Source organism: Hemitrygon akajei, chromosome 10 (assembly GCF_048418815.1).
Source record: "Hemitrygon akajei chromosome 10, sHemAka1.3, whole genome shotgun sequence".
Lineage (NCBI taxonomy): Eukaryota > Metazoa > Chordata > Chondrichthyes > Myliobatiformes > Dasyatidae > Hemitrygon > Hemitrygon akajei.
In genome coordinates this window covers 173,170,685-173,197,358 of record NC_133133.1, presented here as the reverse complement: position 1 = coordinate 173,197,358, position 26,674 = coordinate 173,170,685, and the positions used below count along the sequence as shown (strand labels likewise).

General features: G+C 43.4%; 1 protein-coding gene across 14 annotated transcripts in view; it reads right to left on the bottom strand.

The window, feature by feature from the left end:
* Window positions 1-26,674, bottom strand: part of LOC140734969 (uncharacterized) — a 192,345-nt gene that overhangs the window by 73,901 nt on the left and 91,770 nt on the right. For all 14 annotated transcript variants that reach the window (XR_012100649.1, XR_012100648.1, XR_012100650.1 and 11 more), the window contains 2 exons: window positions 20,952-21,102; window positions 15,741-15,986 (listed from right to left, as the gene is read on the bottom strand). Coding sequence is in view for 11 of the 14 variants with exons in the window: in XM_073059730.1 (XP_072915831.1) it covers window positions 15,741-15,986; window positions 20,952-21,102 (397 nt within the window). In the remaining 3 variants the exon portion in view is untranslated. The remainder of the gene's footprint in view (window positions 1-15,740; window positions 15,987-20,951; window positions 21,103-26,674) is intronic.

Sequence of the window (26,674 nt, the reverse complement as noted above, 5' to 3'; positions counted from 1 at the left end):
CATAGTCTTTCAATTTCCTCTTTTAATTCAGCATATTCCATTGTTTTTCACTTACTGAATTCTGCAAGTTCTGTGTGTTTGGAATGGTGATATCAATTAAGCAAGTTGTTCTTGCTTGTTCATCCTGTAATAATATATCCAGATAGTTGTTATGGATTGTTCATAATATAATATGTAGTAAAATTTATAATTGCAGTAATATAATTTGTATTATAATTATTATTGTTATGTGTTTTTTGTATTTGCACAGTTTGTCTTTCGCAATTAGTTGTTTGTCTGTCTTTATTTGTGTGTTGTTATTCATTGATTCTAGAGTTTCTTTGTTCTACTGTGAATGCCTGCAAGAAAATGAATGTCAGGGTATATAGTGACATACACATACTTTAATAATAAATTTCCTGTTTTTGCTATAGGGAAGATAGCTGGAAAAGAGGAGAATTATGAGGATGCAGCTGGGACTCGAGGGACTCTTGTGGATCGAGGTTGAGAAGGTGGGAACTTTTTCATTGGATCATAGAAGGAGGGGATTCTTTAACTTGTTTTTAATTATACGCCTTTTATAGACATGCATGAAATCATGAGGTGAATGTACATGGTCCTTTCCCCAGGGTTGGGGATTCAAGAACTAAAGGGAACTAAAGGTGAGTGGGGACATATATTGAGGACCTGGGGAGCAACTTTTTGAATTAGAAGAATGTCAGTGGTTGAAGCAAGTACATTAACAAAATTGCAAAAGCATTTTGATGTGTAGATGGATAGGAAAGACTTAGAGGGATTATGGGCCAAATGTAGACAAATGCAATGAGTTTGGATGGGCATATTGGTAAGCAGGGACCAGCTGGGATGAAGGGCTGTTTGCATGCTTTTTGCTGGGTGTCAACATCTCTAAAAAGCTATCCTGGACCTAACACATCGATATAACTACAAAGAAGGTACAACAGTGGTTATATTTCATTAGGAGTTTGAGGAGACTTGGTATGTTACCAGAGCCACACAAATTTCTACAGATGTACCATGGAAAGCATTCTAACTGGCTGCATCACCATCTGGTATGGAGAGGGGGGAAGGCTACTGCACAGGATCAGAAAAAGCTGCCGGAAGTTGTAAATTCAGTCAGCTCCATCATGGACACTCGCCTCACCAGCATCCAGGACATCTTCAAGGAGCGATGCCTCAAAAAAAAATGGCATCCATCATGAAGAACTCCCATCACCCAGGTCATGCCTTGTTCTCATTGCTACCGTCAGGGAGGAGATTGAGAGACCTGAAGCCACGCATTCAATGATTCAGGAACAGCTTCTTCTCCTCTTTCATCCAATTTTAGAATGGACATTGAAGCCATGAACACAACCTCATTACTTACTGTAATTCACATTTTTTAAATTATTATGTATTAAATTGTACTGCTGGCACAAAGACAACAAATGCCAGGGATACTAAACCTGATTCTGTACTGATTCTGGTACTGATTCTGTACTGATTCTGGTGGTGTACAACTCAGAAGGGCAGAGGAAAGGGAAAGAATGAGAGAGAATAGGAGAGGAGGGGAGGAAAAAGAGATAAAGAACATACAAGAGGAGAGGTGAAAAACACAAGAGATTCTGCAGATGCTGGAAATCCAGGGCAACACACACAAAATACTGGAGGCACTCAGCAGGTCAGGAAGGATCCTTGTGGGGGGGGGGGGGGGGAGAGGGAGTAAACTGTTGAAGTTTGGAAAAATGGAGGGAGTGGAGGGTGAGAGAATGGGGAAAACTGAGGGTGAAATCTGGGATTTCAAAGTTCAAAGTAAATTTATTAGTACATAATTGCTACCATATACTACTTCGAGATTCATTTTCTTGCAGACATTTACAGGAAAATAAAGAACTGCAATAAAATTTATGAAAGTGAACTATACTTAAACAAAGACAACCAATGTGCAAAAAAAGGCAAACTGTGCAAATAAAAATAAATGCTGAGAACATGAGCTGTACAGTTCTTGAGAGTGAGTCTACAGCAGTGGAGTCAGTTCAGTGTTGGAGTGAGTGAAGTTATCCATGCCAGTTCAGGAGCCTGACGGTTGAGGGGTAATAACTGTTCTTGAATGTTCCTGCCCGATGGTAGTAGTGAGAAGTGGGAATCTCTGATGATGCGTGACAGCAGCACTCCGTGTAAATGTGCTCAGTGGTGGGGAGGGCTTTGCCTGTGATGGACTGTAGTCTCTTCTATTCCTGGGCATTGGTGTTTCCATACCTAGCCATGATGTGACCAGTTAGGCACTCTCCACTGTGCATCTACAGAGGTTTGTCTATTTTAAATGACATTCTAAATCTACACAAACTTCAGCAAAAGCAGAGGTGCTTTGCTGATAATGCTTATGTGCTGGTCCCAGGACAGATAATGCCAAGGAATTTAAAGTTATTGACCTGCTTTTTGCATATCATGACATGAATGCAAGGTTGTGAATTAATTTATGTTTTTATCTGGAGACACAGCAGAGTAATGAGCATTCCAGCCCGATTACAGCCATGTGACCAATCAACCTAGTAACCCATGCAGCTTTGGAAAGTGAGAGGAAACTGGAGCGCCCAAAGGAACCCCATACTGTCACTCCAAGAACATGCAGACTCCTCACAGACAGCAGCAAGAATTGAACCCAGGTCACCGGCGCTGTGAAACATTACACTAACTGCTACACTATGCTGCTTTTGGAGGGTTACTGTAAACAGATGCCCCAGGTTTCCATGGATTCAGAGCTCTGCTATCACAATAGGTTCACCCTCACCTTCACTCAAATCTCCACACCAATCACAAAAACCACCTACGAGCTGTTATCAGACTAGCAGACACACTTTACATTGCAGTAGATGTGAGGTTTCTTTGTAAGCAGCGAGATATATCTTTATGAGTGGTGTTCATGCAAGTAATGACTCTGTAAAACATATTTATATTTTAAAATCACCAGCAATTTTATGTAACAACTCAGGCCTGAAAGTCATTGAGGGATATCATGATATAGATATGCACCTTTGTCAAAGGCAGTTAGGGTGAATGGATTTTCCCAACCTTCTTGAATTACGTGGGCTGGAGGTTTTGGAGATTTACCAGTATGCTGCCTGGACTAGACAGCATGCCTTATGTGGATAATTCAAAGCAAATTTATTGTCAAAGTATTTATATTTATTTCCTGCTCACTGGTGTTTAGGGTAACAATGAAGGACATCCATCTCTGTCTGTATATATTGCTGTTTCCATAACAATTTTGTTTGACCAGTCAGGGGTTGTTAGCCTTGAGAGGAACCCCTGAACCTGGAGCACCGGTGGACCACTCTTAATCTGGCCTCTACCCTTTGCCCTATTTGGCATGGGTGACCCTACCACAAGCCAAAGCACAAGGCCCTGACTCCAGACAACATAGCTTTCCAGGTCATTTAGGCCTGCAGACTTCAAACCACAAGGTTGCAATCGTCTTGGAGGAAAAGTATGTATATGTCACCATATACTACCTTGATTTCCATTTTCTTGCAGGCATTCACAGCAAGATAAAGAAATACAATAATATTTATGAAAAATTAGACACAAACAAAGACTGACAAAATCAGGTTGCAAAAGAGGACATATCATGCAAATAATAAGTAAATAAATAATATTGAGAACAGGAGTTATACAGTCAATCTCTCACAGCTACGGGTGGAAGTTCCCACTTGCTTCAAAAAGGCAACAATCGTACCAGTGCCTAAGAAGAATAATGTGGGCTGCATTAATGACTATCGCCCAGTAGCAATCACATCTACAGTGATGAAATGCTTTGAGAGGTTGGTCATGACCAGACTGAACTCCTGCCTCAGCAAGGACCTGGACCCATTGAAATTTGCCTATCACCACAATAGGCCAACAGCAGATGCAATCTCAATGGCTCTTCCCATGGCTTTAGATCACTAGGACAACATAAACACCTATGTCAGGATGCTGTTCGTCGACTATAGCTCAGCATTTAACACCATCATTCCCACAATCCTGATTGAGAAGTTGCAGAACCTAGGCCTCTGTACCTCCCTCTGCAATTGGATCCTCGACTTCCTAACCGGAAGACCACAATCTGTGCGGATTAGTAATAATATCTCCTTGCTGACGATCAACACTGGTGCACCTCAGGGGTGTGTGCTTAGCCCACTGCTCCACTCTCTCTATACCCATGACAGTGTGGCTAGGCATAGCTCAAATACTACCTATAAATTTGCTGATGGTACAACCATTGTTGGTAGAATCTCAGATGGTGAGAAGAGGGCATACAGGAGCGAGATATGCCAACTAGTGGAATGGTGCCACAGCAACAACCTGGCACTCAATGTCAGTAAGACAAAAGAGCTGATTGTGGACTTCAGGAAGGTTAAGAAGGAACACATACCAATCCTCATAGAGGGATCAGAATTGGAGAAAGTGAGCACTTTCAAGTTCCTGGATGTCAAGATCTCTGAGGATCTAACCTGGTCCCAACATAGCAATGCAGTTATGAAGAAGGCAAGACAGTGACTGTACTTCATTAGAGTTTGAAGAGATTTGCAATGTCAACAAATACCTTCAAAAACTTCCATAGATATACTGTGGAGAGCATTCTGACAGGCTGCATCACTGTTTGGTATGGGGGGGTAGGCTACTGCACAGGACTGAAAGAAACTACAGAGGGCTGTAAATTTAGTCAGCTCCATCTTGGGTATCCAGGACATCTTCAAGGAGCGGTGTCTCAGAAAGGCAGCATCCATTATTAAAGACCTCCAGCACTCAGGGCATGCCCTTTTCTCACTGTTACCATCAGGTAGGAGATACAGAAGCCTGAAGACACACACTTAGCGATTCAGAAACAGCTACTGCCCCTTTGCCATCTGATTCCTAAATGGACATTGAACCCTTGAACATCACCTCATTTGTTTAATATATATTATTTCTGTTTTTTGCACAATTTTTAATCTATTCAATATATGTATACTGTAATTGATTTACTTAATTATTTATTATTAGTAGGTTTTTTCTTCTATATTATGTATTGCATTGAACTGCTGCTGCTAAGTTAACAAATTTCACGTCACATGCCGGTGATAATAAACCTGATTCTGATTCTGAAGCCTTGAAAGTGGGCCCGTTGGTTGTGGAATCAGTTCAGTGTTGAGGCGAGTAAAGTTATCCACGCTGGTTCAGGAGATGATGGTTGTAGGGTACTAATTGTTTTTGAAACAGGTGGCATGGGACCTCCTGAAACTGGTGGTATGACAGCAGCTCAAAGAGAGCATGACCTGGATGGTGGGTGTCCTTGACGACGATACTCACTGTCCTCCTTATAGCTGTTTTCAATGATAGGGAGCACTTTGCCAGTGATGGTCTGGCCTGTACTCAGTACGTTCTGTAAACTTTTCAGAGCAAGCTATGATTTTTACCTTTGGAGCGAGGGAGGGTGAGAGGTGACTTGATAGAGGCGTAGAAGATAACTGATATCAGAGGCTAAGCCCAAAGGTTGATCAGAAGCCTGGTCGGTCCTGGAGTTGGAGGACTGTCTGTGTGTGTGGGTGGGAGAAAGAGGTTTCTTTTGTTTTCACAGTTTTGTTATTTGTTGTACCCTCTGTCCTGTCTAGCATTCTGGACATATTTGTGTTGGCACTGAAATGTGCGGTGACATTTGCGAGCTGCCCTCAGCACATCTCTCTGCTGTTTGGTTGTTAATGCAAACGACGTATTTCACTGTTTGTTTGATGTGATAAATAAATCTGAAAGCTGAAGCAGAAGAGGCATAGATCAAATGAATAGCCAGAGACTTTTCCCTGGATGAAATTGACTTAATATGAGGGGGCATAAATTTCTGAAGTTTGGAGGAAAGTATAGCGGGAATGTTGGACCATCAGGCTACTGGACCAGTGTGAATAACTTCACTCACCACAACTCAACCTACAGATTAACTTTAAAGGACTTTTTACAGCTCATGTTATAGAGTTATAGAGCATTACACCACAGCCCACGTCGTCAGTAAAACATTATTATTTCGCCTAGTCTCATCGACTATGTGCTCATGCTCTCAGTGTTAATCTTCTATTTGCACGATTTGTCTTCTTTTGCACGTTGGTTGTTATGTCAGTTTTTGTAGTTTTTTTATAAATGCCATTGTATTTTTTTTATTTTTCTGTAAACTAATCTCAAGGTAGCCTACAGTAACATGTAACAGCATCCATCATCAGGGACCCTCACCACCCTGAGCATGCTCTCTTTTTGCCACTGCATCAGGTAGAAGGTACAGAAGCTTCAGGACCCACAACATCAGGATCAGGAACAGTTATTACCCCTCAACCATCAGGCTCTTGAACCAGAGGGGTAACTTCACTTGCCCCAACACGTCACTGTTCCCACAACCTATGGACTCACTTTCAAGGATCCTTCATCTCGTGTTCCTGATATTTATTGCTTATTTGTTTATTATTATTATTTGTTTTCTTTCTTTCTTTTCATACCTGCACAGTTTGTTGTCTTTTGCACACTGGTTGTCTACCCTGTTGGGTGTTGTCTTTCACTGATTCTATTCTGGTTATTACATTTATTGTGTGTGCCTGCAAAAAAATGAATCTCAGGTTTGTATTTGGTGACATATATGTACTTTGATTATAGATTGACTTTGAACTTCAAAGGAGCCAGATTAACCCCTGAAGCCACCTCTGTCACTGTGGTGAACTACATATACCTGTCTGGACACGCCCCCCCCCCCCCCCCCCGCTGACTGCTCCTGTGGCTCCTCCCACAGGCCCCTGTATAAAGGCGATTGGAGGGACTGCTCCTCCCTCAGTCTCCAGGATGTTGTGTGGTGGTCGCTTGCTGCTGATGGTGCTTTCTTCCAGCCAATAAAAGCCTACCTTAACTCACGTCTCCGAGAGTTATTGATGGTGCATCAGTCACCCAATGAGACATTCAGAGTTATTGCTGTAGTTGTACAAAATCTTGGTGAAGATGCACTTGGAGTACTGTTTACAGTTTGGTCACCCTTTTAATAGAAGTTATTTAGATGCAACTGAGAAGATTTACAAGAATGATGCCAGGTCTCAAGGCCTGAGTTATAATGAGAGGCAAAGACTTTATTCCTTGGAGTGCGAGTGACTGAGCGGTACAGTAGCGTACGATTAGTACAATTGCTTTCAGCACCAGTTGTAAGATCGGGGTTCGATTCCTGCAGCTGTCTATAAGGAATTTGTACATTCTCCCTGTGACCACGTGTGCTTCTTCGGGGGGAGGGGGGTGCACCATTTTCCTCAAACATTCCAAAGATGTATGAGTTAGTGTTAGTAAGTAGTGAGCATGCTATGTAGACAATACCCGTGGGCTATTGAAGACAGTACTCATTGATTTGACTTGACACAAATGTACCTCAGTGTATGTGCTGATATTTTAATGTACAGCATTGTACAAAAGTCTTAGGCACATATATAGCCAGGGTACCTAGGACTTTTGCACAGTACTGTAGTAACTTTACATATTGCACTGTACTGCTGCCACACAAAAAAAATTCAAGACATGTGAGTGATGATAAACCTGATTCTGATAAGGTTCTTTATTGTGGACTGAGGAGTGGGAAGGGGGCAGGGAGAGGGGAATCATAGTTGGGGAAGGGGGAAGGGAGAGGAGAGGGGATCAAATGACCTTGCCTGGTGTCTCAGGGCTGTGTGTGTCAGCCCCAAGCCACACCTTGCCCCTGCCACTCCACCGCCACCTGTCCCACACCCCTCCTAAGGCACTCCACCTTTGTCATTCCCAACGTCCTTTGCTCCCAGCAATTTCCAAACTCGCTCTCCACTCCACATTGACAAAAACATTACTGTGCAACAATCTTAGGCACCTTAGGCATCTTAGTAAGAAATATACATACAGTAAAAAGTTATTAAATAAGTACTGCAAAAAAAGAAGAAAAGTGGTGTGGTAGTGCTCCTGGATTCAATGTCCATGTCCGTTCAGAAATCTGTGGTCAGAGGGGAAGAAGCTGGTGCTGAGTTGTTGAGTGTGTGCCTTCAGGCTCCTGTACCTCCTTCCTGATGGTAGCAAAGAGAAGAGGGCACGTCCTGGGTGACAGGGGTCCTTAATGATGGATGCCGTCTTTTTGAGGCATTGTCCCTTGAAAGTGTCTAGGATGTTGGGGAGGCTAGTGCCCATGATGGAGCTGACCGAGATTCGAACACAGAGAACAGAAATGAGGAGGAATTCCTTTAGTTAGAGGATGGTGAATCCTCTAGACTCCAAATCTGTGAAACTCATTGTCACAGACAACTGTGGAGCCCAGTTTGTTGGGTATATTGGTTATAGTGGAGGGTGATAGATTCTTGATTAATAAGGGTGTCAAAGATTATGGGGAGAAGACAGGAGAATAGGGTTGAGAGGGATAATAAATTAGCCATGATGGGATGGCAGAGCAAACTCAATGGTCCAAAAGGCCGAATTCAGCTCCTACATCTTATGGTCTTATGGGTACAGATCTGAGGGGAAGAAAATCGGCAAGGCTCTGGGAACAAGCAAAGGAGGTGTGAATCCAACTGGAGAACTCTTTCAAAGAGATAACACAATTAGGATAGGCTGAATGGACACACTTAGTGTCATAGTTTCTACTAATAACTCTTACTGAGACAAAAATCAGAATTAGATGGACTTCAAGTACCTGTAGGTTCTTCTGCTTTCGTTAGCTCATTAATTTATCTGACAAATTTAGCCCTGATTGTTCTTAATTGTCTAATAACCTTGGATCCCATCTTACTTGCTTTAACAATCTAAATCCTCCCGGAAGATTATTAACCTGGGATCTATCAAATGCTGTTTGCACATACTAAATATTATTTGCTTTCCACCATTGATCGAATAATCATCTCTAATGTTAGTAAACAGACTAATCGCCTACAGTGAGGAGAGACCATCTCCTGGGTTAACTCAATTCACCTAATTACCCGTTACATTTCAAACAGTAAGCTATCACAGAAAGCAAACAGATATGTTTTAAGTGTACGATAATGTTTAACATAGAAAAGATAAGACGGATCTTCAAAATTCATTCATGCAATCAGAGTTGATTAAGTATTGAAACATTTACTAAGGCCTGCTCAATTCCACAACTAAATGATTGCCCTCATCCTAACACCCATTTTATGCTTGCTGTACCTGCAGAATCCCCAACTCACCTGTAAGAAGAAATTTGGTAAATATGTGAAGAGATGGATTTTGGGGTCTGAGTCCACAGCTCCCTAAAAGTGTCCACACAAGTCAGTAAGGCAGTGAAGAAGGCATTCAACATATTTGTTTTTATTAGTGGAGACATTGAGTTCAAGAGTCAGGAGGATAGGTTGCAGCTTTAGGAAGCTCTAGTTAGGCTGCATCTGGAGCATCGCATTCAGTTCTGGTTGCAGGAGGGATGTCGAGGCTTTGGAAAAGTTGCAGAAGAGGTCTACCAGGATGCTGCCTGGATTAGAGGGCATCTGCTATAATGAAAGGTTGGATGAACTTGAGCTGCTTTCTCTGGAGCGGCAGGGGCTGAGGGGAGATCTGATAGAGGTTTATAAGATTATGATGGGCACAGATTTCCTCAAGGTGCTCCATTTTCCTCCCACATTCCAAAGACGTATGGGTTAGTAGGTAAATGGTCACATGGATTTAATTGATGTATATATATTTCATCTTACTTCATTGATGTTGGGCTAATCTCCCGCAACACCCATCGCTGTAGAAATTTCAGCTTCACACATAGTGACATGATTCAAGAAACCACACCATATTTTTAGAAACCACTGATGGAGGGCTGGGGCAAGATGGCACCAAGCTGTGGTCTCCATCAAGAACATTTGTCAGACTTAGCTGTTCATTAAACTCAAGGGATGGTTTTGGGGCCAGATTTAGGGGTCAGGTAATGGTTTAGGAAAAGGGATGCAGTATAGTTAGAGGTTAGTGCTCCACACTTGAAGGCTGATGACGTGGATGTGGGATGAAGGAAATCCAGAATCTAGGCCTTCACTCTGCACTTGAAAGCCAGTGACATGGACAGGTGATGAATAGCAGCTGTGGATATCGGGCCTCAAATTAGAGTGAAAACTGGACCAATTGGTTCAAGTTCTTTTAAGAAGGCAAGATTTTCTACCAGAGCACCAAAATCCTAGGATCAGATATGCATGCAAGCAGGAGGTACGAGGACTGGCCTGTCAGCAAGACTGGAGTTTGGGGTCCCATCATCAGCTAGTCCAGGGGTCAATATCGAAGAGCGAAGTCTGACCGTCAATCGGAAATCAGGAAGTTGAAGCCCGATGGCCAAAGCCTGGATACTGGAGGTGGGAGGCCCAGAGGCCCCTTTCCTGGAGGCGAGAGACCTGTCCTGATACTGGGAGGCTGGAGGGCCAGAGGCCTGTCCTGGAGTTGGAGGCTGGAGGCCTGTCCTGATACTGGGAGGCTGGAGGCCCAGACACCTGTCCTGGAGTTGGTGGACTATCCATGTGTGGGAAGGAGGAACGGGCCCGTTTTGTTGCTTGTTGTGTTCTGTGTTGTTCTGCCAAGCATTGTGGGAATGCTATGTTGGCACCAGAATGTGTGGTGACACTTGGGGCTGCCCCCAGCACACTCTCGTGTGTGTTGGTTAGTTGTTACCGCAAATGTCACATTTCATTGTATGTTTCGAAGTACACATGATAAATAAATGAATCGGAATCTGAACTAAGTGCTTGCTCTTCAGCCTAGAGGTAGTTTAAATTTCAAGGTAAATTGATTATCAAAGAACATATTTGTCACCACATACAACCCGAGATTCACTTTCTTGCGGGCATACTCAGTAAATCTATAGAATAATAACCATACTGGAATCAATTAAAGTCTGCACCAACCTAGACGTTCAACCAAAGTACAAAAGACAACAAACTGTGCAAATACAAAAAGAAAGACATAATAATATATAAATAAGCAACAATTATTGAGAATGTGAGATGAAGAGTCCTTGAAAGTGAATCCTTTGGTTGTGGGGCTTGCTAATGATAATCATCTTGTAAATTTAAGAGCATAAGACACAGGACTTGAATTCGGCCACTAGACCCATCAAGTCTGCTCTGCCATTCGATTGTGGCTCATTTATTTCTTCCTCCCAACCCCAGAATTTGAAGAGGAGGGTGGAATGTTTCTAGGATTCAAGGGCAAGGTTGGGTAGACTAACACTGTATTTATAAGGAGGGACTTCTTTAACCAGAGGGTGGTGAATCTGTGGAATTCATTGCCACAGACAGCTGAGGAGGCCAAGTCATTGGGTGTATTTAAAGTGGAGGTTGATAGGCTCTTGATTAGTCAGGGTATCAAGGTTATGGGAGAAGGAAGGAGAATGGGGTTGAGATCAGATTTCTGAGTGGACCATGAACACCACCTCACTTTTTGCTCTCTTTTAGCATTGCTCTTTCTATTTCTTATTGTAACTTAAAGTATATTTTATGTGTTGCCACGTACTGCTGCTATAAAACAGCAAATTTCACAGCGTATGTCAGTGATAATAAACCTGGTTCCGATTCTGATTTAAAGAGGAGAGGTTTAAAAGGAAACTGAGGGGTAAATTTTCACTTGGAGGGTGGCCAGTATATGGAACGAGTTGCCAGAAGAAGTGGTTAAGGCAGATGCAGTACATTAACAACACCTATAAAGCAGCTGGACAGATACTCTAGGAGAGGTTGAGAATGATATGGGGCAAATGGGACTAACAGAGGTGGTCGGCATGGACAAGTTGAGCTGGACGGTCTAGATTCATGCTGTGTAACTCTGCGGGTTCCTTCTCTTTTATGCAGATGGAGACAGACAGGAGGAATGCAGAGAGTAGCCCTCACATTTCACCTGAGAGATGGTGACTCAACTGATATTTCGTAGTCCAATGCTGAATCTTGCAGACTGGAGGCCTGTCCTGGAGTTGGAGGACAGATTATGCATGTGGCTGCGTGGATGGGAGGGAAGTTGTGAACAAGGAAAGGGGACTTGCTTTGTTGCTTGTTGTGTTCTGTGTTGTTCTGCCGAGCATTGTGTTGGTGCCACAATATGTGGTAACACTTGTGGGCTGCCCCCAGCACATCCTAAGGTGTTCAGTTGTGTTAAAACAAATGACGCTTTTCACTATATGTTTTGATGTATATGTGATAAATAAATTTCAATTTGAATCTGATACTTAAAGGCACAGAGCTGACATCACTTGGTGAACAGGTCACATTAAAACATACAGCATGCAACAGCACAACACAGGATCTTTGGTCCATGATGTGAGAGTCATAGAAAACTACAGCACAGAAACAGACCCTTTGGCCCATCTAGTCAATGATGAACCATTATTCTGCCTAGTTCCATTAACTTGTATACAGACCATAGCTCTCCATACTCTTCTCATCCAAGTACCTATCCAAACTTCTCTTAAACGTTGAACCTCACCCCATATTCACCGGTAGTATGTCCACACTCTCATGACCCTCTGAGTGAAGAATTTCCTCCTCATGTTCCCCTTAAACATTTCATATTTCACACTTAATCCATGACTTCTAGTTGTAGTCTCAACCAGCCTCAATGGAAAAAGCCTGCTTGCATTTACCCTACCTATACCGCACATAATTTTGTATCAAGTGTCTCCTCAATCATCTACATTCTAGGCAATAAAGTCCTAACCTATTCAACCTTTCCCTATAACTCAGGTCCTCAAGTGTTGGCAACATCCTTGTAAACTTTCTCTCTACTCTTTCAGCCTTGTTTATATTTTTCCTCTACGTAGGTGACCAAAACTTCACATAGAAGGATATGCTGAATTGGAGAGGGTTCAAAGGAGGTTCATGAAAATGATTTCAGGATTGAATGGCTGGTCATATGAAAAGTGTTTGATGGCTCTGGGCCTGCATTCTCTAGAATTCAGAAGAAGAAGGGGTGACATCATTGAAACTTATCGAATGGTGAAAAACCTTGATAAAGTGGATGTGGAGAGTATGTTTCCTATGGTGGGAGAGTCTAAGACCAGAGGACATAACCTCAGAATAGGGGGGCATCTTTTTAGGAATTTCTTTAGCTAGAGCGTAGTGAATCTGTGGAATCCTTTGCCACAGGCAGCTATGAGGGCCGAGTCTTCATGAATATTTAAGGCAGGGCTTGGTAGAATCTTGACTAGCTGGAGCATGAAGGGATACAGAGAGAAGGCAGGAGATTGGGGCTGAGAGAAAAATTTAATCAGCCATGATGAAATAGTGGAGTAGACTCATGGGCCAAATGGCCTAATTCTGCTCCTATATCTTATGGTCTAATGCTTCAAATTAGTCCTCACCAATGTCTTATTCAACTTCAACATAACACCCCATCTTCTCTACTCAGTACATTGATTTATGAAGGCCAGTGTGCCAGAAACTTTATTCAAGATTCTATCAATGATGCCACTCTCAAGGAATTCTGGATCTGTATTCTCAGATCCTTCTGTTCTACCACACCCTTCAGTGCCCTGCTGTTCACTATGTAAGACCTACCCTGGCTGGTCCTATCCAAGTGCAACACTCACACTTGTCTGAATTGAATTCCATCTGCCATTTTTCAGCCCATTTCACTGGCTGGTCCAGATCCCACTGCAAGCTTTGATAGTCTTCTTCACTGTCCACTACACCCCCAAACTTGGTGTCATCTGCAAATTTGCTGATCCAATTGACCACATTATCATCCAGTTTATTGATTCAGATGACAACCAACAACACACCCAGCACCGATCCCTGCGGCACACCACTAGACACGGGCCTCCGGTCAGAGAGGCAACGATTTACCACCGCTCTCTGGCTTCTCCCACAAAGCAAAGGTCTAATCTAATTTGCTATCTCATCTTGAATGCCAAGCGACTGAACCTTCTTGACCAAACTCCCTTGCAGGATCCTGTCAAAGACCTTACTAAAGTCCATGTAGATAACATCCACTGCCTTGCCTTCATCAACTTTCCTGGTAACTTGATAATCAGTCCCTGTCTATCCAAATATCTATATATCCAGACCCTTAGAATACCTTCAAATAACTTTCCCACTACTAACGTCAGGCTCACCTACAATTTACAGATTTGTTCTTGGAATCTTTCTTAAACAATGGAACAACATTGGTTATCCTCTAATTCTCTGGTACCTCACCCATGGCTCAGGATGTTTCAAATATCTCTACTAGGGCCCCTGCAATTTCTGACATCACTCCTCTATATTTTCCTCCAGCTACCTGAAAATCATGCCTTCTTGTTTTCATCATTTCCACCTTGGTGAAAGTCCCTGGCTGTCCATACAATCTTTGTCTCATCATCTTGTACACTTTTATCAATTTACCCCTCAGCCTGCTTTGCTCTGAAGAGGAAAGCCCCAGCTTGCTCATCCTTTCCTCATAAAGACTGCTCCCTAATCCAGGCAGCATCCTGATAAATCTCCTCTACTCCCTCTCTAATCCAGGCAGCATCCTGATAAATCTCCTCTGCACCCTTTCGAATCCAGGCAGCATCCTGATAAATCTCCCCTGCACCCTCTCTAATCCAGGCAGCATCCTGATAAATCTCCCCTGCACCCTCTCTAATCCAGGCAGCATCCTGATAAATCTCCCCTGCACCCTCTCTAATCCAGGCAGCATCCTGATAAATCTCCCCTGCACCCTCTCTAATCCAGGCAGCTCCTGGTGAATCTCCTCTGCACCCTCTCTAATCCAGGCAGCATCCTGATAAATCTCCTCTGCACCCTCTCTAATCCAGGCAGCTCCTGGTGAATCTCCTCTGCACCCTCTCTAATCCAGGCAGCGTCCTGGTGAATCTCCTCTGCACCCTCTCTAATCCAGGCAGCATCCTGGTAAATCTCATCTGCACCCTCTCTAATCCAGGCAGCATCCTGGTAAATCTCCTCTGCACCCTCTCTAATCCAGGCAGCATCCTGGTGAATCTCCTCTGCACCCTCTCTAATCCAGGCAGCATCCTGGTAAATCTCCTCTGCACCCTCTCTAAACCAGACAGCATCCTGGTAAATCTCCTCTGCACCCTCTCTAATCCAGGCAGCATCCTGGTGAATCTCCTCTGCACCCTCCCTAATCCAGGCAGCAGCCTGGTGAATCTCATCTGCACCCTTTCTAATCCAGGCAGCATCCTGATAAATCTCCTCTGCACCCTCTCTAATCCAGGCAGCATCCTGATAAATCTCCTCTGCACCCTCTCTAATCCAGGCAGCATCCTGATAAATCTCCTCTGCACCCTCTCTAATCCAGGCAGCATCCTGATAAATCTCCTCTGCACCCTCTCTAATCCAGGCAGCATCCTGGTAAATCTCCTCTGCACCCTTTCTCAAGCTTTCACATCCTTCCTATAATGAGGCAACCATAACTGAACTCCAAGTGTGGTCTAACCAGATTTTTATAGAGCTGCACATAAGCTATGCTCTCTAATATTGATTTGCTTATTTAGAGATACAACAGGGACCAGGGCCTTCCTGCCCAATGAGGCACAGCACCCAACAACCCACCTACTTAACCCTAGCCTAATCACAGGACAATTTACAATGACCAATTTGCCTGCTAACTGGTACGTCTTTGAACTGTGGGGGGGGGGGGGGTGGAAACTGGAGCACCCGGAAGAAAGCCACAGCTCACAAGAAGAAAATACAAATTTTCTTACAGAGGATGCCAGGATTGAACTGCAAACTCTGATTCCCTGAGCTGTAATAGCATCATGCAAAGCGCTACACTATCCTGGTGCCCCAGGACACGGTACTCACTCTCTCTGATATCAGAGACACTGGTAACCACGGGGCTGGACTGTCTGTGGGATTCCGCCATCCACGGCTTTCTGAACGTGCGTAAGCCTCCTGCTCTTGGCTCCTGGCGTGGCCGAGGCATCTCCCCTGACAGAAGGTCTCCTGAGGAATCCCTCGACGCCCACCTCCCTCTCCCAGCCACCAGTGTCCTTGCATTCCGACGGCTGGAGGCTGGAGAAAGATTTGGCGTCACTGCAGAGACTGAACCTAAGAATGAGGGGTGAAAAGAGGTAAAGTCTGAGAAAATGCACCTTGGTCAGCATGGACAAGTTTCCGCCCTTTTCCCTCTGTCAATAATGCAAGCATATTTACACGGGTCTCCAATTGCTTTACATGCTTGTAGACATTGCTGGAATGTTACAAATGGGATGACCCTCTTGTGCAGAGCAAGATTCCAGCAGCATTAAACATAGAGTAGTAGAGCACAGTACAGGCCATTGACCCGCGCTGTTATGCAAACCCTTTAATCTACACTAACATCAATCTAACCCTCCCCCCCCATAGCCTTTCAGTTTTCTATCATCCATGTGCCTATCTGAAAATCTCTTAAATGTGCATAATGTATCTGCCTCTATCATGGCAGCATAATGGTTAGTGTAACACTACTACAGTGCCTACGACCTGGGTTCAATTCTGCCGTGGTCCGTAAGGAGTTTGTACGTTCTCCCTGTGACTATATGGCTTTCCTCCCACATTCCGAAGTTAGTAGATTAATTGGTGACATGGCTGTCAATGGGCAGCGTGAGCTTGTTACGCCAGAAGGGCCTGTTATTATGCTGTATCTCTAAATGAAATTAGAACATTAGAAAATTAGAAAGATTTTGACAACAATAGGCCATTCAGCCCAACAAAGCTTGCCGAATTCCTGTTCACATAGTGTGTTGAAATATCTACCAAGTTTAGATTTGAAAGTTGAAAGCGAGTTGATTTCTCAACTACACAACTAGGTACGTAGTTTGTTCCAACTGTCCACGACTCACTGTGTAAAGAAATGGTTCCTGATATTAGTCTGAAATCTCCCTTTAACCAGTCTCCACCTATGGCCCCTTACCTCGCTGATGGATTAATTCTGAAGTAGCAGCTGGCATCCACATTACTTATACCCTTAATGATTTTGAACACTTCTATCATGTCTCCTCTCATTCTATGTCTTTTTAAACTAAAAGGATTTAATTATTTCAATCTTTCTTCATAGCTCATACCCTGCAGATCTGGAATGAGTCCCGCTGTCCTTTTCTGAACCCTCTTCAGTGCTTTCTCATCCCGCACAAAATATAGAGACCAAAGTTGTGCACAGTACTCAATGTGAGCCTCACAAGCTTAAGGAGAACTAGACTTGAACTCCACTCATTACATAGCCCCACATTCTATTAGCCTTCCTAATCACTTCTGTGCATTGTCTAGATGTTGATAGTGAAGAGTCCACCAGGACGCTCAAATCCTTCTCCTACAGTGTGCTTTCTAACTCAAGACCACACCCCCCCATTGTATATTTGTATCTAATATTTCTACTTCCTATATGTAATGTTTTGCATTTGCTTATATTAAATTTCATCTACCATTTACCTGCCCACATCTAGATTTTGTTTAGATCTAAATGTATTGATTTTGCAGCCTGAATGTTAAATGAAATCTTGGTGTAGATTTCTCATCTACCAGCCCCCCGACAGTGTGTTCCACACACCACCACTCTGTGTGAAAAACCTACCTTTGACATTCCCCTATACTTTCCTCCAACCGCTTTAAAACGATATCCCCTGTGGTAGCTCTTACTGCCCTGGGAAAAAGGCCGTGCACTCTATCTACACCTAGACAGTGCGAATGCACATAGTCTTTTTCTGAGGGAAAGGAAGCCAAAAGCTGGAGGGTTTGACGTGGTCTGACCAGTGCCTTATAAAGCCTCAGTGTAACGTCCTTGCTTTTATACTCTTGTCCTCTTGAAAAGAATGCTAATGTTGCATTTGCCTTGACTCAACCTTCATGGAATCCTGCATAAAGACTCTCGAGCTCCTTTGCACCCTGATTTCTGATTTTTTTCTCCCATTTAGAAAATAGTCTATGCCTTTATTCCTTCTACCGCGTTCGCTCTATCTAGGTCTTTCAATACTCGATGGATTATAATTAGATTCCACCCCCCCCCCCCCATTCTTCTAAGTTTGAGCAAGTTCAGACCCAGAGCCATCAAAGAGTCCTCATATGTTAACCCCTTCATTCCCAGAATCATTTTCTTGAATCTCCTCTGGACCCTTTCCAATGCCAACACATCTTTACTTCCCTAAAACTGCTCACGATACTCCAAGTACAGCCCAACTAAAGCCTCAGCATTACATCCTTGCTTTTATATTCTAGTCCTCTCAAAACAAATGCTAACATTGCATTTGGCTTCCTTACCACCCACTCAACTGGCAAGTTAACCTTTAGGGAATCCTGCATGAGAACTTTTAAGTCCATTTGCACCTCTGATTTCTGCCCATTTAGAAAATAGTCTCGGCTTTTATTCGTTCTACAAAAGTGCGCAAGTATATACTTCTCCTGCGCTGTGCTCCATCTGGCACTCCCAGGAACTGGGAAGTTTATTGCCAAGAGCGAAGTTCACAAAACGCAGCTCACTCCCCTCTCTGAGGAGCTGATGAAAGGATTCCCCCGATGACTGACATGATGCTGATTGGGACCACCCTTCCTTTATTTGACAGTCGCCAGTCTCTTTATCAACTGTGACAGAACGCCAATCAAAGTGACCCCGAAGAAGAATGGTAGCGTGGGTGGGGGGAAGCACAACATGAGGAAGGGTTGCCAGAGATTTCTGAGACCCTGGAAGGACAGTGTGTGGTCTAAGGAACCCTCGCTCCCTCCAATTCACCCACAGGATTTACTGCGCTTACATAATCACTCTCCAAATAAATCTTAGACCTCCCTCAAAAGATTAAACTCAGCAGTGATTAGCTGGTCACTGTCAAACGTTGAACACTGCTTGAAAGCAGCTGAATGCTAAGTACATATAGCAGATCTCTGCATCAAGAGTGATCTCTTTATGCCTGGTTGTACATGTAAAAAAATTAACTTTATTGTTAATCTGTCAGTGGAATGAAAGTTTACTGAAACTGTAATATCTGCCAAAACCACACAGCAATTACTTAGAGATTTATTTATTTATTTATAAGACTGTAAGATGTAAAAATTGAATTAGGCCACTCGGCTCATCCTGTCTGTTCAGCCATTCAAATATGGCTGATTTATTATCCTTCTCAATCCCGTTCTGCTGCCTGCTCCCTGTAAGCTTTGACACCCTGACTAATCACGGACCTATCAACCTACACTTTAAATCTACCCAATGATGATGTCTGTGATAATAAACCTGATTCTGATATATAAGGTAGATAACAGGAAACGTTTGCTGGTGGAAAAGGGCAAAGTTTAAAGGTGAGGGATAAGAGATTGAGAAGGGTGAATGGAATCTGAAACTTGCTTCCCGAGTGGGTGTTGGAGGCAGAGTGTTTGAGTATTTCACAATGTTTGAGACCAGTAGCTAGAGGAGCATCTGTTATTTAGAGATACAGCATAGTAACAGGCCCAATGACTCCCATTTGACCAATTAACCCACTAACCCTTACATCTTTGGAATGTGGGAGGAAACCGGAGCACCCGGAGGAAACCCACACAGTCACAGGGAGAACGTACAAACTCCTTACAGACAGCGGAAGGAATTGTACCCTGATCACTGACACTGTAATAGTGTAAACGCTAACCACGCCACTACTGTTTTGTATGACTTGAAGTCAAATTCTAATTGTCAAAGGTCCTAAAATGCATCTTGTGATGTTTTAACTGAGTTAAAGGAGTCATAAAGAAGAGCATCAGACATCTTAGTCCGGGGTTTCCAACCTAGGGTCCACTGACCCCTTGGTTACTGGAAAGAGTCCATGGCATATAAAAGGTTTGGAACCCCTCTTAGTCTGTGCTTGATCTTTTTTTAAATTTAGGAATGAAATGTAGTGTAATACACTGCTTCAGAAGGAGCTGAATCTTTGGAAATCTCTTTGCCATAGTAACGTAGAGCTTAGAGCGATGCTATTTCAGCTTGGGGCATTCCAGAGTTTGGAATTCAATTCCAGTGCCATCTGTAAGGAGTTTGGACATCCGCCCCCCTCCCCCATGACCGCGCGGGTTCCCTCCTGGTGCTCCAGTTTCCTCCTACAGTCCAAAGACCTACCGGTTAATAGGTTAAATGGACATTGTAAATTGTCCCCCGATCAGGCCAATGTTAAATAGGTGTGTTGATGGATGGTGTGGCCGCTGAGCCAGAAGAGCCTGTTCCATGGTTTACCTCTAAATAAGTAAATAAATTCACTGAACATTAATGATGTTCAGTCTTTGAAGTTTGGATAGGAAGGGAATTGAGTGATTTGGGGGTCAGATAAGGTCAGAATTAGAATCAGAATCAGGTTTATTGACACTGCCCTATATGAAGTAAAGTTTGTTGTTTTGCAGCAGCAGTACAGTGCAAAGACATAAAAATTATGATAATATTACAAATTAAATCAATAGTGCCATCAAAGGACTTGATGAAAACCTGGGTGGCAAGGGCAGTAAGTTCAGAATCAGAATCAGATTGATAGGACTCGTATGATGTAAAATTGTCGATATGCAACAGCAGTACAGTGCAAAGTCATAAAGGCTAATGTCAATTTTGATAAGATTAGAAGAATGTTTAAAGGTTCTGAGCCTGTACTCACAGGAGTTTAGAAGAATGAGGGGGATTCTCATAATATCTATTGAATGTTGTAAGGCCTAGATAGAATGGACATGGAGAGAATGTTTCCTGCATCATGGGAGTCTAGGACCAGATGGCACAGCCTCAGAATAGAATGATGTCCTTGTAGAACTGAGATGAGGAGGAATTTCTTTAGCTAGAGGGTGGTGAGTCTGTGGAGGCCAAGTTATTGAGTATATTTAAATCAGAGGTTGATGGGTGTTTGATTAGTAAGGGTGTGAAAGATTACAGGGGAAAGCCAGGAAAATGGGGTTGAGAGAGAAAATAATTACCCACGATCGAATTGTGGAACAGACTTACTAGGCTGAATGGCTTAGTTCTGCTCTTGTATCTTATGGTCTTACAGTCTTTTGATTCACAACACAAAGATGTAATGACAAAGAAGCAAGTCTTAAGTGTACCGGCTGGTGGTGGAGAAGAGCCTTGTCCTTTCTCGCCTGGTGAGATGTTGACTTCAGACTGGTGGACCTTCTCAGGGTGGGCTGCTGTCCACAATGCCTGCACTACAGGAGCGGAACATGGGGATGGGATTGTCCTGCTTGACTGTGCAGCCTAAGTGGAGATGTATAAAATTCAGCAATGCAAAGTATGGCAAGAAGTTTCTCCTATTGTAAGACTCATTTCATTGTTTGGGATTATAACGTTCCACAAATCAATGTAAATAAATTCATTAAATAAAGTCTGTTCCACAATTCGATCGTGGGTAATTATTTTCTCTCTCAACCCCATTCTCCTGGCTTTCCCCTGTAATCTTTCACACCCTTACTAATCAAACACCCATCAACCTCTGATTTAAATATACTCAATAACTTGGCCTCCACAAATCAAATATTGTCAGATACAGACTAACCAGTGACACTTCAAATGTGATGTGGCAGGGAGTTCAGAAGCCTAACGGCCTGAGGAAGAAGCTGTTTCCCATCCTAACTGTTCTTGTCTTTATGCATCGGAGCCTCCTGCCTGATGGTAGAAAGTCAGAGAGGATGCTGGATGGATGGGTGGGACTCTTAATAATACTAAGGGCCCTGTGTACGCAGAGCTCCTGATAAATGTCTCCAATGGATGGTAGGGAGACCTCTATGATCTTCTCAGCTACTCTCACAGTCCTTTGCTGGGACTTCTGTTCTGACTGTGCCTCTCTCTCTTTCCATCATTATCTACCAGTTACTTGCAATTTTCCTGCATGCCAGCAGAAATGAGGACAATTTTATTTTGCAGTGAGTCGTACATCTGTAGAATTCATTGCCATAAATGACTGCGGGGGCTAAGTCATTAGGTGTAGCTAAAATGGAGGTTGATGAGTGCTTCATTACTCAGGGTGTCAAAGGGTATGGGGAGAAGGCAGGAGAACAGGGCTGAGAAGGAAAATTTATCAGCCTTGGTGGAATGGCAGAGAAGATTTGATAGGCTGAATGGCCTAATTCTGTTCCTATGTATTAAGATCTTATGGTCTTACTCTGCTGACACCCAGTGCATGATACAGAGCTACAAGAAATCCAGAGGTGTGTTGTATTGATTCTCTTCCCTGAGGGCAGTTCCAGAACCCACTCACAAAGGAAAAAGGCTATTTCAATTACAGAGAGAATTAAACTGAAATTCAAGTTGAATTATTATTCAACCATATACAATAACACAGCCAAACGGAACACCATTTCCCCGGGACTGAGGTACAGATCACAGTACTGACAGTCACACACAGCACACAGCATATTGAGCACATTTAATTACGATAGCAGGAAAACATAGTCACAAAATAACAATAATCTAGTCCAAGTCCATGTGTGTCACAGCCTGTAGATTGATGGTGCTTGGGATGTTGTCTGGAGCCATGTTTCTGCAAGAACAAGTCCACAGTAGTTCCTCATCTCGCTCAGTGCAGCCGCAGACGAAAGCAATCCAGCTTGTCTTCCACTGAGTGAACACTGGAGAGCAGCACCGATGGGAGAGCCCAGCCCACAACACAGCATGGACTCCAGCTCTCTCCCATACCACCTCTGAAGTCTCCTCCCTGGGTGGCTGCAAAATGTGACCCGGCTGCATGAAGGCCTCGTCTGCACAACGCACAAGAACTCAAGAGTTAAGAGTTGTTATGACCTTGCACCTGCCTGCATTGCACTTTCTCTCAGGCTGTTGCACTTTATTCTGTTATTGTTTCCCTTGTATCTCCTCACTGCACTGTTGTAATGAATTGATCTATACGAAGAGTAATAAAGTTTTTCATTGTAGCTCGGTACATGTGACAATAATAAACCAATTCCAATTCCAGCTCATAAAAGCAGAGGAAAGGACTGACAACACACACACACAAAATGCTGTTGCAACTCAGCAGTTCAGGCAGTATCTATGGAGAGGAATAAACAGTCAACGTTTTGGGCCGAGACCATTCATCACGACTTACCACTTCAATAACACTTAGACCATCCTGCAGAGTGTCACAGCCAGTGACGTACTTTCTTCAAGTGCAAGCACTCAGTTTTGGAAGGTGAAAGGCTCTAAGGCCCCAAGCTGGTGCTGTAGTAGAATTACACTGACCACTGTTACCTCTTATTCCCATTCTCCTGCCTTCTCCTTGTAACCTTTGACATCCTTACCCATGAATCTCTTGTTTAAATGTACCCAATGACTTGGCCTCCACAGCCATCCGTGGCAATGAATTCCACAGATTCACCACCTTCTAGCTGAAGAAATTCCTTTTCATTTCTGTTTTAAAAGGGACATCCCTTTGCCGAGGACTCTCCCACTATTGGAAACATCCTCTCCGCATGCACTCTCTCTAGGCCAGGGGTTCCCAACCTTTTTTCAAAATCAGAATCAGAATCAGGTTTATTATCACCGGCCTGTGTCGTGAAATTTGTTAACTTAGCAATGGACCCCTACTATTAAGCGAGGGTTCTGTAGACCCCAGAATGGGAACCTGCGACAAGGTCTATCAATTTTTGCCCATATCTTTCCTTCCTGGGAGACTCTGACCCCTGATATTAGGTGGGACACTGAGAGAACCCATGCACCCCCCCCAGCACTCTTGCAGTGAATACTGAACAAGTGGCAGGATCTTGACAGAAGAGGATGCCTTGATCTCAGTCACCACACTTGGAATTGAACCTGCTTCGGGCTGATACATCCAGTTCAGCTCCACAGTCCAGTTCACATTGCTTACCCCGCTACCCAATTGTCAGTGCTACTGAGGTGCTGTACGATGTTCGTTGATGAGGTCATTTTTCACATTACAGTACAGTTCACACAGGTTATATACTTCAATGCTGCTTGCTCATTGGAATTGTAATTGGGATTGGAATCGGTTCATTGTCACATACACAGACTTGCAGATTATTCCCGCAGATCTGATCATTACACAGTGTTACAAGATAAAATAGTAACAGAATGCAGAATAAAGTCCAGCAGCTTCAGCGAAAGTGCAGTACAGGCAGACAATAAGGTATAAGGTGATTTTATTGAAAAAGTACAGATAAAAAGTACAAGCACGGTGCCAGGTCTTAAGGACCTTAGTGTAAAGGGGGGTTTCTTCTTTTCCTTTGTTACTGCGTATGCTAATCAAAATGGCTTCTTTGTTTTGTTAAAAGTAGGAATGCTTCTTTGTTGCGAGAGAGTGCTGGAAGCTTGTTTGGGTTAAAATTTACTGATAACGACAATTGTATTCCTTTGTAAACCAATTGGGATTAATGTTGTTTTTTCTTCTGAGTCTGTAAGCTATTGTTGGCGGGCTTTTGGGGAGATCGGCATGAGGGGGTGAGAGAGAGAGGACGCGATGCTGTAAACTGGGCGAGGAAAGGACCTCAAGCGGGGGGGTCCAAGGCCAGGAGGTACCCCGAGGAGAGGAGACAAAGATAGATGTGCTTGGTTGACCACTTCTGGTGGTCCTGAGCTGCGAGTTGAGGAGTTCGGAGGGGATCGAATGGTGGCCAGAAGACTTCAGTAATTGAGTTCCAACGGTTGTGCACGAAGTGGTTTGGACTTTGATAAGTCTGGCGCCTTTTCTTTATTTTCTTTTCCTTCATATATACTGTATCGTTATTAATCACTTAGTTATAGTAACCTTTACAAATTGTACTTATTTAATCGCATATGGTGTCCTGTCTGTTTTTTGGCGAGGTGGGGACATCATACAGCATCCACACCAGCTGATTACCCAGTTTGGCGGGGCCGAAGGCTGCTCCCCCTAGACAAGAACGAGCTGAGCGAGCCTGAGGCGACCCAGGGGGTTACATTGTGATCCCGGACGAGCCCCCGCAATGTAACCCCCTGGGTCGCCTCAGGCTCACTCAGCTCGTTCTCGTCTAGGGGGAGCAGCCTTCGGCTCCCCCAAACTGGGTAATCAGCTTGTGTGCATGCTGTGTGATGTCCCCGCCTCGCCAAAGAATAGACAGCACAACATGTGCGATTAAATGAGTACAATTTATAAAGGTTACTATAACTAAGTGATTAATAACGATACAGTATACATGAAGGAAAGGAAAATAAAGAAAAGGCGCCATACTTATCAAAGTCCAAACCACTTCGTGCACAACCGTTGGAGCTCAATTACTGAAGTCTTCTGGCCACCATTTGATCCCCTCCGAACTCCTCAACTCGCAGCTCAGGACCACCCGAAGTGGTCAACCAAGCAGATCTATCTTCGTCTCCTCTCCTCGGGGTACCTCCTGGCCTTGGACACCCCGCTTGGGGTCCTTTCCTCGCCCAGTTTACAGCATCGCGTCCTCTCTCTCTCACCCCCTCGTGCCGATCTGCCCAAAAGCCCGCCAACAATAGTTTACAGACTCAGAAGAAAGAACAACATTAATCCCAATTGGTTTACAAAGGAATACAATTCTCGTTATCAGTAAATTTAAACCCAAACAAGCTTCCAGCACTCTCTCGCAACAAAGAAGCATTCCTACTTTTAACAAAACAAAGAAGCCATTTTGATTAGCATACGCAGTAACAAAGGAAAAGAAGAAACCCCCCTTTACATTAGTTATAGGGAAAGGTTGAAAAAAGTTAGAACTTTATTCCCTGGAATGTAGGAGAATGAGGGGAGAGTTGACAGAGGTATACAAAATGATGATAAGTAGAGATAGGGTAAATGCAAACAATGGTTTTCCATTGAGGTTGGGTAAAGCTAGAATGAGAAGTCATGGGTTAAGGGTGAAAGGTGAATTATTTAAGGATAACATGAGGGGGAACTTATTCACTCAGAGGGTGATGAAAGTGTGGAACAAGCTGCCAGCAGAAGTGGTGGATGTGGGTTCAATTGCAAATTTAAGAGAAGTTTGCTTAAGTGCATGGATGGGAGTGGTATGGAGGGCTGTGGTCCAGATGCAGGTTGATGGGATGAGGTAAAACAACCAGTTTGGCACAGTCTAGATGGCTGAAGGACTTGTTTTTGTGATATAGTGCTCTACGACTCTATAACTCTATGACTCTATGTCATAATGAGGTAGATTCTGAGGTCAAGAATCCATCATATCGTCCTGGGGTACTGAGCACTATTACTAAAGGTATGAGGTGAGAGAACCTCAGCAGAGTACACCAACAATGGGAACAATGGTTGGCTGCATGTCCTTAGAGTTATTGTTCCCATGTTCATCAGATCCTAAGAGAACTGTAGAGAAACAAGCCCGTCTGCCAAGAATGAGGTACTGAAGCCTTTGGTCCCACACCAACAGCTACAGGAACATTGATTACCCATCAACCATCAGGCCTTTGAACCAGAGGGGATAACTTCACTCAACTTCACTCTCCCATCACTGAACTGTTCCACAATCTATGGACTCTCTTTCACGAACTCTTCATCTCAACTTCTCAATATTTATTGTTTATTTATTTATTATTATTATTTTGTTTTTTCTCATTTTCATATTTGCACAATGTGTTGCCTGTTGCACATTGGTTGTTTGTCGGTCTTTGTGTGCAGTTTTTCATTGATTCTATTATGTTTTCTTAGTATTTATCGTGAATGCCTGCAAGAATATGAATCTCAGGGTGGTATATGGTGAATTTTATATATATATATAAATTTACTTTGACCTACACCATTGAAAGCATCATGGTCAATACTCAGGAATATAAGAAGCTGCAGAGAGTGGTGAACCCTGCCCAATACGTCATGGGCACATCCCTTGCCACC